Source organism: Rissa tridactyla, chromosome 11 (assembly GCF_028500815.1).
Source record: "Rissa tridactyla isolate bRisTri1 chromosome 11, bRisTri1.patW.cur.20221130, whole genome shotgun sequence".
Lineage (NCBI taxonomy): Eukaryota > Metazoa > Chordata > Aves > Charadriiformes > Laridae > Rissa > Rissa tridactyla.
Window position 1 is genome coordinate 13,222,990 of NC_071476.1, and position 18,028 is coordinate 13,241,017.

The window sequence follows — 18,028 nt, forward strand, 5'->3', positions numbered from 1 at the left end:
ACTCCTTTACACATCTGAGAAACAACAGAAGAGAACAGGTGATGAATTGTAGGAACACCTTGCAAACTGAGTGTAAGTTTATAAAAAAAAAAGCCATGAAACAAAACACAACCCCCGCACAACCCTGGCTAACAGACTTTTCTTCACCATTGAGAACATATATCACAGAACATCAGTACTTCTATAGATCTTAAACTTTCCCTAGAAAAGGATGACTAAATGTCCCTACTTATTAAATGAAGTTATTAGTAAAAGAGAACTTAAGAGCAGGAAAAAACATGCCACATTTTTTTCAAGTAAGACTTCTTCTGTTTCCGTCTCACATCAGCAGATCTTGAATTTCTCAACTCGGGCCTACCTTTTTTCCCCCCCCCTTTCTGCCTTTCTTGTTGTATATGGTTACAACACACTAGATTCACCCTTTGGAGTTTATACCAACAAAATGCAAGCATACATAGACCACAAGTTTCAAGAAGTGCTAAATGTAAATTATTTAAAAATCTAACAGATGTTCTACAGATTAAGACAACATGAACTAGGGAAGAGACACAACAGTTCATTATTGACCCTTGTTCCTTTGCAGTAGAAAGTTGGATGAATAAATTGGAAAAAGCATAGGATTCAAGAGTCACTAAGAAAGAATGCTGTAACGGAAAACTGCCACTAGGATTATGAGAATTTGAAGCCATCTATAAAAGTTTGTTTTCATCATATAGTTCATGCACACCTTGCTGCAGAAATCTTTCCTTACCTTCCACAGCCAAACCCCAATTAAGACATAATTTCAAACACCTGCCTACTAGCAATACACTGGGCATCTTTTGGATATCCAAGGCTTTGAAGTCACAAAACTTTTTGCTCTCCCTCCCCCCCCCAAGAATTATTTTGATCACACACTAGTCAAAAGGGAAACAGCTTAGAGAAAAAGACAATAGGACATGTGATGGACATGGGTCCATGGCATCTGTAGTATTAGAAGGAAAATTTTAGTCAAATGATAAAGCAATAGGAAGTCCAAGTTCTGACTGAACATACATTTAATCCCCCTCCTCCCCTTAGGCGGAAATAATTGTGCTCTCTCCAGAAAAGCAAACTAACCCAGGACCTTTTAACCCTACATTTTGAGATTTACAAATGCTATGCTCATCAGGTATTTCCTTACTGTCTACTTCCTCCAGGTGCAGAGCAAGCTTTACACTAATTCTGAGCCAGCAGGTGGCATTAACATCTCACCTACCCTAGGCAAACACAGTGTTAGTCAAATGCTGAATACAGGCTAGCTTACAAGCCCTATTTAAGCCCCATACGTAACGAGAAGTTTTCACTGACGATTTGTACAATGGCATGGAAAATTAACTACAGTCGTGCATGAAGCATTCCACTCTCCACTCTGACAAAGTAAGACAGGATTGCCTTCTCGTGCCTGCCTGATGGTTGGCCGCACTTCCCATCTTCCCTATCAGCACGACTCCATCAGGTATACACTGAGGAACTCGCATCAGAACCTCATCCTAGCACACAATAAGGCACTTAAAAGGTAATGGCAACCGTAGTAATAAAGCTTAACAGTAGGATCACATTTTTAATTTGTGCAATAAGCCTTTAGAGTAACAGAAGTGGGGATAGGTCCCTCTTTGAATGATGATTTACTGCATAAGAAATTCATTTGGGACTCAACAGATGCAGGTTCCTATTTTCTGCTGATTTTCAAAGCTTCCTGTGCAGCTGCTGACAGATACATGAGACTGCCATTAGAACAGTCAGAGAAAATACTTCCTTACCTCAAACAAATGTAGGAATAAAGTCCACTGAATACTGAGGTGCTTGTTTTCTTATGTTATAAACTATTAAATGGACCTCCTATTAACAGGGGTAGGAGAGGAAGAGGAAAGCAGACCTTCAATACAAAGCAACACTGACTTCATATCAAAGTCCACGAGAATAAAATGCGAAGTCAGTGCATCATTTCAACAGTGGAAAGAGACTTAGGAAAAAAAGAAAAAAAAAACAACACCAAAACCCCCAACTTTAACACCAGAAATGTATGGGGACATTTTTGCTTTTCTTTCACCTTGAAGTTCAAGTAATTCAGAACATGACTTGAGAAGGCTAAAAAGAGTCCAGTGGACAGGCTTAAAACAGTAATTAAAACTTACTCTTCTTAGTAGTGTATGGAAGTATCACCTTCATTGCCCTGGAGGGGAAAGCAGAAATTAAGATCCAAAAAGGACTAGGAATTATTTTCTTCCAAGTATATGATGAAAACAGCATTAGCACATGCAGTGAACACATCAGCTACTTTTTGAAGCTATTGAACGAGTAAAGTCTAATAAAAAATTTTGCTTTTATTTAATAAGGACTGGCAGTTTAAAGATATTGATCCCCTTTGCATTAGGAAAGTTTATAAGATTATTCCCATGCACTTGAATGAGCTAGTAGAGACAGCTTTCATGAAGTCTAGAATAAAATTTAAACCTTGGGCACTCCTGTAACACCTGTCCACCGATAATACTTCAGTTTCTTACAGCTAGCAAGCTCCTGGAGTATTTCTAGAGTTTGCTTACCACTGCATCTCCTGCTCTGAGAGAGTTGAACAGAAAATCCTATTCATCTGCAAATATTTACTTGTCACCAGCCAAATATCATAGGCCTTGTGTCTAGAAACTCAATTCTTGTCCAGGCACTTTGAAGAGCTTGTCTTTTAGAATTTAAATTTCATCTTCTGGATTACCATGTAACAGGGTAACATGTAACCTCTGAAGGAAGTCCAAGACCATATGAATGGAGAGAAAGAAATAAGTGGTTCCACTGCCTAGGAGAATCTGGGAGTAACAGCACAAACCTTCATGTATCACTTGTCCACAGTTCTTACTGCGAAGACCTGCCCCAAGCCTGTGCTTAAAAATAGGGGAAACTGAGATGCATGCTTCCACTGATGCCACAATGCAAAAGAAGCAGACAGTTTGCCTGCTACAGATGACCTTTACTGCAAAGGGCTGCAGTAGATCTGCTGTGTGAGAGAAGGATCCTCAGTGCACAAGAAAACCTCAGGCAAATGAAGGGATGTTTGTCTCTCTCAGGAGTGAGAAGCTGATATTTTCCTTCTTCACGCATATGGACCCCTAGCAGTGGAGAAGCATGTGCTTTGTCACCCTGCTAACCATGGCAACAATATAATTTCGCTGGTGTAAACTTCAGACCTACAAGAGAATCGATGTTAACTAGCATTACTACTTAAGTTGTAATGGCTTCTGGCCTGCTTAGAGACATTTAATATTTCACACTAGAAGTGAGTACAGTTTGCAGATCACATTTTAGAACTTGGCTTCAAAAGACAAACTGATAACAACTTAGCATTTCAAACCGCAACACCTGACAAATGTAAAACTTACTCCCATGACATTATACAGAACTTGGGTTTTACAGAAGGTCTTCTGTTTCAAAAGCCAACCAAGAAGCTAGGCCCAGGACAAAAGTGCTGGGCCCTAATACCTTTCTTTTAGAAAGCACTGACAATATTGATATTACAGGAAGTCATTAAGCAGCTACTAATAACGTAAAAGGGAGTGATAAAAGATGTACAACCACACAGGCAGCCTAAACTGGGGGGAGAGAGCGCTGCATTTTCTCCATACCAATTATTTGAAATAACCCTGATCAAACTTCATTGTCTCTCATTTACTTGCATAGTCCTTATACATTTAGAAAACAAACACTAAGAGGAAGAGGTATTTTCACCTGTAAATGGCAGTTAGAGTGTTTACAAGATGCATAGTATCACTGATAACTTCTGGTGTCCCAAGAGCCCCTTGCTATAGGAAGGAAATGGAAAAAAAGCAAACCTCACAGTCTGGTAAGGCTTTAAGTTATTTTGTGATACATAAAAGTCCCGTCCCCCCGCAAAAAAAGGATGTTTAAGAACCATTAAGCTTCACCCCATCCATTGCATACAAGGAGCAATCAGTACTAATAACTGTACTTCAGGACTGTAATAGCCTGACTTGAAAACCATTACTCTGAAAAATAGCATGTACTGAAATCCAAGGTTACCTAGGCAATGCGAGACACAAGCCAACAGGAAAAACAGATCTCCGGGTCTGTACGTTTGTACAAACACTAGAATAAATGCCCACATCTTCAGCTCAGGTCCCTTTTCCCCGGCAGACAGGGATGCTGGAGGCCCGAAGGGAATCCTAACCGAGCCCAAAGGATGTGCCCATGTGCTCGCCCCGCTCCCAGCTCCCCCATTTTCTCCGAATTCCCACTCGGGACTACTTTTGTTGAGGGCAGCACGACAAACCGGGCGGCCGGGCAGCGGCCGGCACCGCTAACCCCCCGCTCCCCGGGCCGGGCGTCGGGGCCGGGCGGGGAGTGCGGGGCTCGGCCCCGGGAGGGACGGAGGCCCCTGCCCGCCCCGCCGCGCTCCCTCCACCCCCTGCCAAAAGGGGTCGAGGAGGAGGAGGATGCCCATGAGCTGCTGCCTCCGCTCCCCGGGGGCAGGAGCCACTTGTCCCCAGGGCGAAGCAGGGGAGGGGTGGCCGCCGCCGTCGCGCCCCTCGGCCGCAGCTCAGGCCGCTCCCCGCCGCGGGGCGAGCCCACCGGGGCCCAGGCCCCCCTCGGGGGCGAGAGAGGCGCGGGGCGGCGCGGGCGGGCGGCTCCGGGCGAGCTCGCCGGCCCCGTGTCTGGGCGGGGGCTAGGGAGGGCTCTCCCGTGGGATCTCACCTTTTAGAGAGGTCCATGAGGACCCCAGAAAAAAGCTTCTCTCCCAGACGGAACGAGACTACTAGGGCGTCCTCGATGATGTGGTCCAGGGTGACCCGCACCTCGGAGCCGGGCAGCAGCGGAGCCTCCGTCTCCCCTCCGGCCGGAGCCACGGGCACCGGGGACTTGGGCTCGACAGCGGCGGCATCAGCAGCATCCGGCTCCTCCTCCTCCGGCCGGGACGGCTCCTCCCCGGGCTCCGGCTCCACGGAGCCCCCAGTAGCCGGCGGGCAGGGCTGCGGCTCCTCCTCGGGAAGTTCAGGGTGCCCAGCAGGCGGCGGGCAGGGCTGCGGCTCCTCCTCGGACCCCGGGCTGGGCGCTCCCCGGTGCTCGGCCTGAGGCGAGCCCACCTCCGGGGCGGAGGGCGGCAGCTCCTCCGTCCTCTCAGCTTCCGGCTCCCGAGTCCTGGCCGGGCTCCGGGCGAGCTGCACAGGCGGCGGCTCCTCGGCCTCGCCGGGAGCAACCTTCCCCCCGTCGGCCTCCTCCCCATCAGGCACCACCGACTCCACGGCCTCACTGACGGCAGGGAGAGGGTCCGCGCCGGCCTCGCTTCCCGGGATAGGCTCCATCTCGGGCTCAGCTTCACCAGCCCCCCCATCACCCGGCACCGCTGCAGTCGCTGCCGCCTCCGCAGCCATGGCCGCCATTTTCTCTGCTGCTTCACCGCCGCCTCCCTCCAGCAGCGGGATCGATAACCACGGCCTTCCCCGCCCGCCTGGGAGGGAGAGCCCACCCCCTAGGCTCGCATCCGGCAACCTATTGGCGGGCGCGGTGCAATTTTCGACTTCTACTGGAGGGTGGAGCAGTCCGTCAAGCCTAGCGGGAACTTCTCGTTGGCCAGTGAGAACTTCATTCAATGAAGAGCCGGGAAGAGGAAGAAGGGGTGTGGCTTAGAGATCTACAGGCCGTTACAGATTAGGGGGGTTGGGCCTCTAGGGCCGTTCCGCTACCTCATTGGTGGAAGGAGGAGCTGCTCCCGCGGGAGGCTGGTAATTGGCGGAGGGGAACGTCCGTCAAGGGGGGGCGCGACGCTGGAGCCGCGCGGTGGCCAGCATGCGCGCTGCGGGCGGCCGGCTGGTCGGCCGACCGAGAGAGAGGGAGAGGGCGCGAGGCAAGATGGCGAGGGCAGGAGGGCGGCCCTCAGGGGGGATGGCGTTCCCTGGAGCTGCGTCCCCCCCGGGGAGAGGCTGTCTCTGCCTCCCAGCTTCTACGGCGCTCTGTCTGCTGCCGTGTCCGTCGCCGCCCGCGTGCGGGCGGGGGGTGTTACTGTTGCACTACCTCTCCCCATGCTGTGGGGGTGAGGGGGGGGCCTGGCTGAGGGGAGAGGGGGGAGCGAAAAACAATGTGAGGAGAGGGAAAATGTGAGGAAGGCAGAGGGTCGGCTGTCTTTTGTGAAGTGAATCAACGCTTTAAGAGATTAAATAGCACGCATTAGGTACATCGGATAAAGGTGAAAGAAATGCCCTGTTGTGGTGAAAAGGGGAGAAAAAGAGTTAACCTTTTCCCTTAAGATGTTCTGAATCTGATTTTTCTTCCTGTGGGATCAGTAGTTGCTACGGTGTGGGCACTTATTCCCCCAAGTTGGAAATCTTGTATTTCCTAAACAAAAAGTAATGAAAAATTAAAAGTTATAGTCTGTTATATGCATGATTTTACATTTTGGGAAGCTGAGTCCTTTGCAGAAAGGAGGGACTTGCTAGCATAGAGGGAAGGGTGGATTAAGGAAAGTAGGAGCAACTGGAAACAGAAAGACAAAAGTGATCTTGAAGCGTGGATGGTTGTATTCTTCCTAGTGCTATTATGAGAGGTATATTGTTAAGCAACAATAGAAATTTTCTGAAAAGTAACAAGTAGAATATAGACGTTTTTCTTTAATAATAAAGTATTTCTTTTCTTTTATGTTAGTGACTTTTATTGGCAGACTTCAAGGTTGCTTCCAACCATATGCTTACAATAGAAACAGAGCTACACCCTGGGTTGTCAGGTAAAAAACTTTTAAGTAACGGGCATGAAGAACTAATGAAATTTTTGCAAGAGGTACGAGAAAAAAAATCCTTGATCAGATTTAAGGCCTGGTACTATACTCGCCTTTTTTCTCGTCATCGTAGGAAGAGTGAGTTATATGTACTTAAAGGACTGCAGTAATGCAAAGAATTATTTCTTTTTGGTAATAATAAATGAGGACATGGAATAAATAGTCTTCTGTAACAGCAAAAAAAGCTATGTTTAACTGTATGCGAGTAACCCATGATCTTGCAAGCTGCTAGCTATAGGATTTTAGTAAATAATAAAGGCATAATTAATCTACTCTGTTGTCCTGATCATAGCGGTTTGACTTGCGAAACAGACATAAAGACTCTTCCTTTTGTATCTGATAGTGGTTTACTTTGTATGGTGATCATAATGTTTACATTGTTGGTGGTGTAAAGCGTGTAAGGAAGATACGGGAACATCAGGAGGAGCAACTAGACACATTTCTGGAGGCAAATGCATTAGAAATATAGTTAAATGGATTTGCTAAAGATAAAGCTGCTTAATACATTTTTATGTTGTACCACCATATCTGTTAAATTAATGGTTTTGTAGCATGGGTGGGTAGAATAGAATGCTTTTATTGAGGGAAGGAGTCGTAGATACTGAATTACAAGTATTTTTTTTTCCAGCCATGCTTGCAGCTTTGTCGGTCTGTATCACAGAGAAAGAGCAGATGGATTCAGCATATGATCTGTGGCTTAAAAGAAATCAGATTTGGTAAGCTTTCCCAAAACTACCTACTATTAATATTACTTTCTAAATAATTTTGAAACAGTTTTGTTAGACTGTATTTGTAAAAGATCTGTATTCCATATCCTGAGACCATAGTGCTTTGAAAGATGGCAACCATCTAGGAGCCTCTAAAGCTAACTATGTTCTTTGCCAGAATTCTAGAGAATAATGAGAAGATTTGTATTGCTACTGAGTTACCTTAATTTCAAAGCTATCCCTGTGGAAGGATTTCCGTTTTAATTCAGATATGAGATTTCAGGTTTTTCTGTATGTTCCATCAAGGAGAATGCAATAGTGGCTCTGGAAGGTTCACAGAAGTTGTGTATAATTTGTAAAGAGTTCTCATCTTGAAGAAGCCTCATACAAAATAAATGGTCGTAAGCATGGAAGGAGTCTGCTGTTCTTTTCTCTTGTTATTTTTCTTCTGTGCAATTGTGACAACACCTGACATGTAGAAAATGAAGATTTGCTTCCCATAATTTTTTTAGCTTATTCAGATGAGTCCTAGGACAGATTAAAGAAACATATTAGTGAAGATAGCTCATACGTAACACCAGAACTGTTTTTACATTGCCCTCCTACGCAAAGAATTTCACTGTGCTTGGAGGTACTCCAATTGTATTTCAACAGTACACCAAACCATACTCTGCATGCACAGAACCGTTCTGCATGTTAGAGGTATGATCATCTGTTCAAATGCTGTTTTCCTTATTACTGTCTTAGACTAGTAGTAATCTATTTGTTCATCCCAAGACTAATATTGTGAGGAAAAGGCCTCACGTTAGCTAGAAGGGCTGGCAAGTACAGGGATATGTATTGTCATATAGTCTCTTTTTTTTTTTTTTAAATTATTTTTTACTCAGGAAACATACTACGATATTTCAAAATCTTATGAACATTTGCACTCAGAAGTTTGCAAAAGCAAAGTTGCCAGACAGCTTTCATGCAGGGGAGGTCAGAAGTGTCATGGTCCTTACTCTAAAACAGTGTGGCTTGTGTAGATACTTTGTACGGTTGGTGATTTTTATTGTGCTAGCCGGTCAGTTCAGTTAGCCACAGTTCATTTCTCTGGTGCTGCTGTGCCGTGGCATAGAAGGATAGCAGTAAATTCCGAGCCTACAAGAAATTACCAACTAATACAAAGAGACTACTCAACCCTTAAGCTGTTGGGACATTGAGATCCAATAGCTCAGCCCAGCAGGCTTTTTGTTATGTTAAGTTCAGACTTATGGAGAGGATGGGCGTAAAATGGAAGATTTCCTCTTGCAAAACTTCAGCGAGGTTAATGCTTACTGAAATCCACCTTGCTTTTCAGCAGGTGTTACTTATGGCAGACAGTTACCATTAAAATGCTAACTGTCATCTTTTACAGCTACTGGAATCCCCAGCAATCCGTATGCTAAGCAAAGGAAACAAACGTGGGTGTATGGCTTGTTAACCCTCTGAATTGTTTCATTGCAATAATAGAGGAGATTATGTGCTTGACCCAAGCAGTTTAAACTACTAGGGGGTCTCAAAATGGAAAGTAAACAGCTCTTTTGTTTGTAATTTGCATGTTGAAAGGTGTTATATGTGCTTCTAAAAAGAGGTAAATAAGAACATATATATGCCACTCTAATGGCCAACAGAAATATGATACCATAGGTAATCCTTACATGAAAGTACACTAACAGTAGGTATGTAAATGCAGGATGAAACTTTTAAGTTTAACAAAAAAGCACTTGCTATATAATTTGTTTTCCATCCCAAATTCTTCCGATTGCCATTTAATTTCTGTTTATTTTAAATCTAGCCTATAATCTCTTTAGGGCAGGGTTTGTCTTTCTGTGGCTGGTATGCAGAGCGGTTGGCATAGTTGGGGCCTTGTTTCTATCCTGGAACCTTTAGCGACTGCCAGAATAAAATGAATGAAATTAATGACGAATTGCACTAACACACTTTCTGTAGATTGAAATGAGTCTCCATGTGTTCAGCAAGTGGCAGAAAGGAGAGAAGTAGAAATAAAAAGCTATGAATTTGAGAGGAATGGATATGATTGGAGGGAATAAAATGATTAATTTGATGGCAGGAAAAATGCAAAGCTCTGTGAAGATGTGTTAACAGCATGTTGGCAGGCTGGGTAGCTGAAGAAGTTGCAGTAAGTTTGGGTTGAGTGAGAGAACGGATGTGATGTGGTCGTGTGATGCCTGTAAGAAGTAGATACCATTGTATCTGTATACACGGGTGAAAGAATTGTTTCTGTGTGTATAAGCTGGGACGAGATAAGGATCAGGTTGTGCAGATTCGACTGCTTAAAGGTCTGTGCTGCTCAGTGCTAGTGATACATTTTGGTCATGACAAAACAAATCTGTATTATTGCACTGACCTAACTATGAATAGAAAATTTTAAATCCTGTGAATAGTCACAGTATGCGTGTGTGTATTTCAATTTATAAGTGCATTAGGTCAGGGTGTCTATTATAGTGGTAACATCATTCTCTGGGCATCAAATTCAGTAAAAGTGCACTACCACAAAAGAGCCAACGCAAAATGCAAGGTTGTAATGGAGCAATATACATAAATGGAGTATAATCAGGGTTGCAGTGAAGCCGAAGTGCATGATTGCAGCGTATCTACAAATACTCAGGTTCCTTGAAGCTACTTTAGCTACCAATAACAGTAAAACTGTGATAACAGTCTCCAGAATGGGCTGCACCCTGGTAATTGCCTAGTAGCTGGAATTTGTAGTGTTACTGGTATCCAGGCTAGCTCAATATGTTTAAGTTCACTATGCCTGCTCATGCTGCAACTTATATTAGTGTAGGCATATGAAACCTCTAAACGAGTGTGTGGACTTATAGGGAGTGTTTACAGTGTCTTGGTAGGATAGTAGATATTTTTCCTAATATCTAGGTTGGGGCTTAAGAATTTTAGTTTAGAGGCTTATAAATTCTAGCAGCCTTGCTGAGACTTTGTGACGCCACATATTAAAGGGATTGTGGTTTATATACATCCAGTACCTCCAGTCTTGGCTGGCTTTTCAGCAACAACACTGAGAAACAGTGTACTACAGGAAACACTGTACTTTTCTCCCCGGGTCAATCTGAATCATAGTGGCAATAGCTTCCTGTGACTGCTATAGTGACAACAATTTCCTCTGACCCTAAGGCAGATTTGAGGGTCTTGCAAAAACCTACGCAAGTCAGGGTTTAGGGACCGTAGTTTTATGCTGTGTTAATAAATCCATTTTAAAATTATTCAGTGTTTGCAAGGCATGATTTGCTATTGGTGTGACATGTTCAAGGCTTTCCTATTTAAAAAGTGTAAGCAGTGAAAGCCAACGTATGTAAGCAATGCAGAGGAATATAAGCAAACAAATAGAAAGTAAAGATTGGGTCTTGATTGTATGCTGCAGACATACCGCTTCTATAACAAGTTAGGAAAGTAGTGCTCTTAAAACATTTGTTAATTATATTTAAGCTGCTTTGAAACTTCATTGTTGATTCATTACGGAAAATTGGTATGGAAGGAGAAAAGAAGCAGTCATTCCTGTGTTGTTTGGTAGCTGTTTTTTGTAGCCATAAGAATGTAGAGTTTGTTTTATGTTTATGAATGATCATTAAAGGATTTGTAAAATCTCACTGCATGCACACATGCCACAGAAGTCTACCCTGCAATTTGAAAAGTTAATTGTATGCTAAATTTCTTGTGGACAAGAAATGAAGTCATCTGTTGGGGCTTTACCTAATGTCCACATAGAGAATTGATTTAAATCAGTTAGCATAGTTGGGGTTGCCTTAAAAAAAAAAACAACCCTGCAACTATACATGAGCCCTTGGGGTGAAGCCCTGGCATTAGCTCACTGCTGACATGTCTCACTCTTATTTATAATTTTAAAGAAATGCGAGTCTGAAACTACTTCCTGTCTTATCTTGTAATCTGACTGATTTCTGCTGTCTTCTGAAGTTTGTGCATCTGCATGTACTGGTGGTATACACATTGTAACTCCACATATTTTTCCATTCAGATAAAATAAAACAACTTTGAAGATACAAAATTGCTAATACTGTTATTGTTTCATATTATGACATTTAAAACTGTATCTCCAGTTTTGCATGTATATAACTGTCTTTTTAATAAAAGATCTTTCATTATTTTATTATAAATAAAAATAAATACATTCAACATGCACTAAAAGCTAGGTCTATAGTGTCTCTCAAACCATGGTATCAGATGATTAACTTATTATAACTAATTCTTAGTAGATCAAGTGCCAGTTTCAAAATGATGAATTTATAGAAAGTCATGTGTGTTCTCAAAGTGTCTAAATCTTTCTAATCAAGCTCCGTAGATTTGATAGGGGATGGAAAAACAACTGTGTCTTGCCAGACATTTAGTTGTGTCATATGTAGACATTTAGTTGTGAAATTCTGCTGTAGTTCTTCAGATTCCTTTATCTTTAGGTGTAACTTACTGGTCTAAAACACAGTCATAGTTTCCAGAATCTATAGGGTTGCTGAAAGCTTATTTTAGCAGAGACATTGTTCTTTTTTCTGCCGTGTTAATTTTAGAATTTACACTGTCAATCTTTTAAAGATCTCCCCTGTGGTTGTTAGATTCCAGCTCCTTTCCTCCTTAATGATCCGTGATAATACCACCTCCTTTGACATTCTACCAGTAATTAGTTAATAGATACCTGTTTTGTATTCGCTAAATCTTTACCCCTTCAATTGTAGTTTGAAGAGAAAACTTGTAAGTTTTTTCATTCCTTATTTCTGTGTTTTGCAGTGAAGTTTACAGCACAGTATGTATCAGTTACGTATTGAAATGTGGTCCTGACATGGCAAGTAGGACTGGACCTTACCTGAATTTGAGTAGGAGATCCCTACAGAATACTCAAGTGATTTACTAATTGAGTCAGTAACAGTCTTTCCCTGAATCATTGCTAAATCAGCATCCTACACGGAGTAATAGCTCACATAGCAGAAGAATTTGCTCACAGAAACTATTACAGAACAATTTCATTTATGGATACTCTGTTCTGATTGAATAAGGCTTTCCAAAGCGAGGCCTTGCCATGCGACTTGAAATTTTCATAGTGCAGTTTTGAACTGTGACTATCCTTTGCAGATACCCTTGCTGCTGTGGCATAATCTCTTCAAGCTGCCCTAGCACCAGTAGAAATGCCCTTAACACTTATTGGTGCCATAACTGTCAGTGTGGAGAGCCCTGCAGTTGTGCCAGTTCTAAATGCCGAGTTATTTCTTTTACTTTGCATAGCAGAAGAAACAATTCCAGGATTTGTTGTAAGGGCCAGTCATTGCTGATACAGCTGTATCACATAGCTTTAGTTAAGGTTTAATCCTTTGAATGGCTCTCTTTGAACATGAAGATCTGCTCTAGGACTAAATTCACTTTTGTGTCTCTGTATTTTTAAAGTATTTGTCCAAGAATGAAGAAAATTATTCCTTCAAGGAAGCTATTCCAGAATAGGGATTGGGGAGTAGCCTTTAGAGTGTTCCAGGAGGTACTGTCTTTGACTTGAAATGTAAAACAAGCAACAGAAGTATTTGGGCAGCACCTCTGAAAACCATATTTACTATTTACTGATGGTCACCCGTGTTTTGTGAAAAGAAATTGCATTGAATGTAGGGTACCTGGAAAAAGCAGTAATCAAATAATAGTTGTTATTAATCTGAAACATTAGACTTCTAGTTAAAAGTACTAAATATTATTTAACAGAGGATTCTGCACATTATTATATTACTCTACTTTTAAAATATCTGACATCACATCTGTTGTTTAGGATTCTCTGCTGAATGTTTTGGTTTAATATTAGTTGTTTGCAGAGTGTTGATTAGATGTTAAAGTAATTCTTTTCATTGATGCTGAATAAGTTTACGCTGCTGCAGGTAAAGAACTATCTAGGAGGTTCACTGTCCTTTTGAACTCTGAAGTAGAGTACGTCTATATTCAAATTTGTGTTTAATGAAATAATGAAGGGGCAAAGATAGGGACAAAAAGTGTCTTATTTGGATAGGGTAGCCAGAACTGTTACTTACAAGCTGGATTATGTTTGATTTTTGTGAGAAAATAGGCAATCAGTTGCATACGTGTCAGGGAGGGGAGGGAAATGACTGATATGGAAGTGGAAAGAAAACATTTTTAGGAGGGCATAACTGTCACTTTGTTTTTCTTTCTTAGCTGATATAAGGTGGAGTACTGAAGAAGTTTGAAGTAAAAGATCTTGTTGGGGCTTCTGACTATTTCCTAGTGTGTTGTTTGTTTGGTTTTTTTCTGGCTTGTTCTCTCGTCCCCTTATTTCTAGGAACATGCTAGCTAGTTAATATTACCAATTTTTGAATTAGAAGAAACTTACGCACCAGTCTTTTGTTTTATCTGTAAAATTGTTCCCGAGTCGTGTCTTTTCTGCAGTATTTTCTATGTACTTGTGTATGAATTACATGCACTTTATTAGCTCTTGTTTTCCATGGCAGTGCACAACACAAGCAGGCAGCAGCATTGCTCTCCTCCCCGACAATGTATGGCACCTATCCCTTGGGCTCAAGGGCTGTTTCACAAATGCATCTCACGTTGGTTTGATACAAGCTACCTAACAGGGGTACAGAGATGGAAATGTATATTTGGGCACTATATTGCCTAAGGAGTTTTTTGTTTGTTTAGGGGGTGTTTGTGTGTGTTTGTTTTATTTTTTAGTTTACCTTCTGATTAAAGTCCTTTCAAAAATGCAGATTGCAAGGTACATGGAGGTCTCTCTATATGTTTGTATGGAGCACAAAACAATTGGATCCAATCCTGGTTGTAACCTTTACCTGCCACCGTAATACAAATAACTCTGCAGCTTTTCCTGCAATACCAGAAAGCCTGTTTGTATCACAGGTAAGCCTGTTGGATTTTATCCTCCAGCCCATAGTATAACTGCAATCTTGTTCTGTCATGATCCCTGCCTGCCTCCATGCAAAAATACCCATCTCAAATTAATGGCTATGTTGTTCAAGAATTAGTTGGTTTGCTGTAGGTTGTGGGTTGAAACAAGTATGCTACTGACATGCCTGTAATGCATTGGTGATATTATCACTGGAGCTAGGATAAATTGAGAGGCCTAAACTCAAGTATAGGTAAGTTAACATGGTAATTAATTTAGAATTTCTCATAGAAGCCTTTGGGCAAATTACAAAAGTCTCTTTTGCCTTAAATAATATGTCAAATCAAGTCTTTTGTTCTTTGGTTGTGGAAACACAGTAGTGTTTCTGAGGTGGTTTTGCATCTGTAGAAAAGCTCTGTTGACCCCAAGATCAAGAGAACTTCCAGCTGTTGAGGTGTGATTTTTCCTTACCTGTGTTCCCTGAAGATAAACCTCATGTCAAACAGGGATAACAGGAATGGTAAAATACTGACCTTAATTACTTACAGAAATGGGAATCCTACATAGTCTATTCTCATTTAGGTTTTTGTGCTGTCAGAACTTAAGAGGTGGGACAATAGAGGAAACAGAATGGACTAGTAATTGTTTGGAACCATTGTACTTCCTGAGCTGAAGCAAGCAGCTGCCAGCACATCTTTGACACTGTGTCCTTCTCTTTGTCACTTATTTGTAGCCTCAGCTTTGCTGGCTGTGAAATATATGGACAATAACTTTTCATTCAAAGAAGCGTAATGTGGTTTAATTATAGTGTATGTTTAAAAACAACTTGGGGATGAAAAGTGCTGTGTAAGTGCTAAATGTTATCCTCGACAAAGACACAGTAACCAGATAATTAGTCTCTAAGATGCCTCTAGTTATTCCATAAATTACGAATTAATTTCTCTCCTTAAATTAAGAGTTATTGACACATTCAGCTTTTTTTGCTAATTGGTTTACATGACCAATTGGATGTATTTCAGTAAAACGGCTGGTGAAGGCAAATGTGTTTTCCAGCTAGACATTGCCTTATATGCAACAATTATAAATGGATTGGCTACAAATCAGAGCTAAGCACTGCAGTAAAGTAAGCAAAATAGAACAAATTTGTGTTGGGATTTTCTAGGTAGATTTCAAAAGTGTGCTTACGATTGGGAGTCACTCTTGAAGTCACCTTGATTTCACAGTTTACCTATCTCACATCCTTGTCTTTTTGTCCGCATGCCATTCATAACTGGTATGTTTTGTAATTGGAACCTTCTTTGAGCGTACCGTCTACTATCTATCCAATGACTTGAAAGTCATAAAATGGAGACATTATGGAGCCCATAATGTCTGCCCTGAGTGGAGGATTCCACGCTAACTTGGTTCTTGCTGCCTCTCTTGTGATACAGTTTTGAAACGGTTCAAAGGGAAGGGGTGTAGCATAAATGACAACGTATCCAAGCTTTTCAAGCCTTTTCCCCTTGCTTAAAAGGGGCAAACAAAAGTATTGAAGGCTGTAGCGTACTGCTTAGCCATGCCATCCAGATAGGCTCTCAGTTAAAAAAAAAAACCAAAACCAAACAACAAACCAACCCCTCAAAAACAACCACACAAAACAAAATAAAAAAAACTTTAAAAACTCACCGACAAAAAAAAGTAAAAAATAAACAGCCGGTATTGAGATCTGCAGTTCTCATGTGAGGGAGGGAAAAAGCCACACTGAGCTGGAATCTTCCCATGCCATATAATCACATCAATATAAAGATATTCAGGGTAATATTCATTTCTGATAGAATTCCGCTGACTTCTTAATCCAATTACACTGAGGATGAATTTGTCCCTCATGGTGTCTGCAAGCACACACACAAAAAAGCACTAACAACAGTTGGAGAGGTCATGGCCCATTTGTGTATGCTAATGTCTCTGTGCCTGATGTGCACATTTCATCTCTTTATCAGATGCTCTGTTCTCTGACTAAAATTAGAATAAAAACTTGCAGTTAGCAATTTTCAATGCCAGACTTTTTTTCCTGGAATTTTTTTGGTAACATTTTGCTAAAGGGTTGGTTCTCATTCCTTCTTTGTCTATCTGTTTCTCTTTTATTTCTGTCTTTCCACAGAGTTCCCTTTTATCCACCTTTTTGCTTCCTCAGGCCTTATCTGACGTGCATGGTTTACCAAGTCAAGAAATGCTGTCATCACAGACAAGTATTTTCAGCTCTTCTGATCTTGAAAATGTACCTCAGACTGTATGTGTCCCTGTCTACTCTGTGTATTCTTGCATTCTTGATAAAAATAATAAATGGTCCCTAGTGTTTAATAAAAATGACAAGTTTATTATTAATTTTAAAATATCACAGGTATTGAGGGGGAATAATTAGGGAAATAAACTACAGAGGTTGCTCTCAGTCAGCCTTTTGGAGAGGAGTTGGAAGGAGAGAGTTGTTCTGTCCTTATGTCCTTACTTCCTTTGGAAACAGTACAAATTTTTAGCTATTCAAATAAGGTCTTCCTCCCTCAAAATGATGACTAGCTGAGGAGTTGTTGCCATCTTGTCAGTAGCCTAGGGGTATGCGTATAGCATTCAGCAGCTGAAGCTAAGTGCTGTCATCCCACCTCATCTTTAAGAGTGAAGTTAATCTTGCAAAATCTCTTCATTTCTTTGCCATGTGCTGAACAGCTTTTCATTTGGATCAAGAAATGTGTGGTACTTGGAGTTTCAGGTGGGAGTACCTTCCCTCACCTAATAAAGAATAACTATGCTATAACACTGTGTTGTCACACGCCTTAATTCTATTAGCAATTTTGTGTTTGGGCCACTGTCTAACCAGGCTTAGTTAGCTTAAAGTTGTAGGGACCTTTCTTTGCCAAAACGCTATGAGCATTAAGTATGTAAGGGAGAAAATGCTGAACTGCTTTCAGGACACAAACATTCCCCTGTGCATTGACAGCAAAATATGCTTGGCATGCAGTGACTTTCAGTGCTCCCTGAAATAAGAGCACTTAAAAGATACAGTCTGTCCACAAGACTGCAGAGTTCAATCATTAACACAGTGAAATGACAATGTGAATGTTAGGTCCTGATGGCTAAGATACCTGCACTTCTGACCACTCCAATTCTTTCTAGATCTTAAACCGTTTTGCTCTTTTCAATATATGATGTTGTGTTCTCTTACATTTACATTACAGATTTTTATTCTTGTCAGTGTCTCATGTTCTGTTTTCTTGTGGACTTTAAGTTGTAGAACCTGTTATGCTAAATGTATTTCAAAACAAGGAAAAGTGTATCACCTGTATCTTATGCATACCTGATATGCATGTTTTCTTACCGTTACTTAATCAAATTCCAGGTGGGATCAATTTATGGGTATTCAGGCTCAGCCTATCTTCCTGTCAGACCCCGTCAGTGATACCCAGCGTGGTATTTGGCAATTGACTTCCTTTGATAAAATCCGGTCACTTTTTAGTTGCTCTTACCAGGTTATCTTGTAACTTCTAACTCCGAGAAAACACTATTTGCAATTTTTTTGCACATCAAGAGAAAGAATCCTTCAAGCTAAGAGCTTGCTCTGTTATCTTTCAAGGGTGTGCTTGATTGTCAATTGTTGGGAAATTA

The 18,028-nt window shown here is 41.5% G+C and overlaps 2 protein-coding genes across 7 annotated transcripts in view; one reads left to right on the forward strand and one right to left on the reverse strand.

The window, feature by feature from the left end:
- PWWP2A (PWWP domain containing 2A) overlaps positions 1–5,469 on the reverse strand; it is a 42,111-nt gene extending 36,642 nt beyond the window's left edge. For all 5 annotated transcript variants that reach the window (XM_054216992.1, XM_054216991.1, XM_054216989.1 and 2 more), the window contains exon 1: positions 4,723–5,469. In XM_054216992.1, the coding sequence (XP_054072967.1) occupies positions 4,723–5,408 (686 nt within the window). In that variant the 5' untranslated portion in view covers positions 5,409–5,469. The remainder of the gene's footprint in view (positions 1–4,722) is intronic.
- A 652-nt stretch (positions 5,470–6,121) lies between these two features.
- FABP6 (fatty acid binding protein 6) overlaps positions 6,122–18,028 on the forward strand; it is a 38,083-nt gene continuing 26,176 nt past the window's right edge. The window contains exons 1-3 of one of the 2 annotated variants that reach the window (XM_054216999.1): positions 6,122–6,568; positions 6,667–6,745; positions 7,425–7,512. In XM_054216999.1, coding sequence (XP_054072974.1) covers positions 7,482–7,512 — 31 coding nt within the window. In that variant the 5' untranslated portion in view covers positions 6,122–6,568; positions 6,667–6,745; positions 7,425–7,481. Of the gene's footprint in view, positions 6,569–6,666; positions 6,746–7,203; positions 7,513–14,258; positions 14,407–18,028 lie in introns of those variants that run through there. The other variant, XM_054217000.1, reaches the window with a different exon arrangement.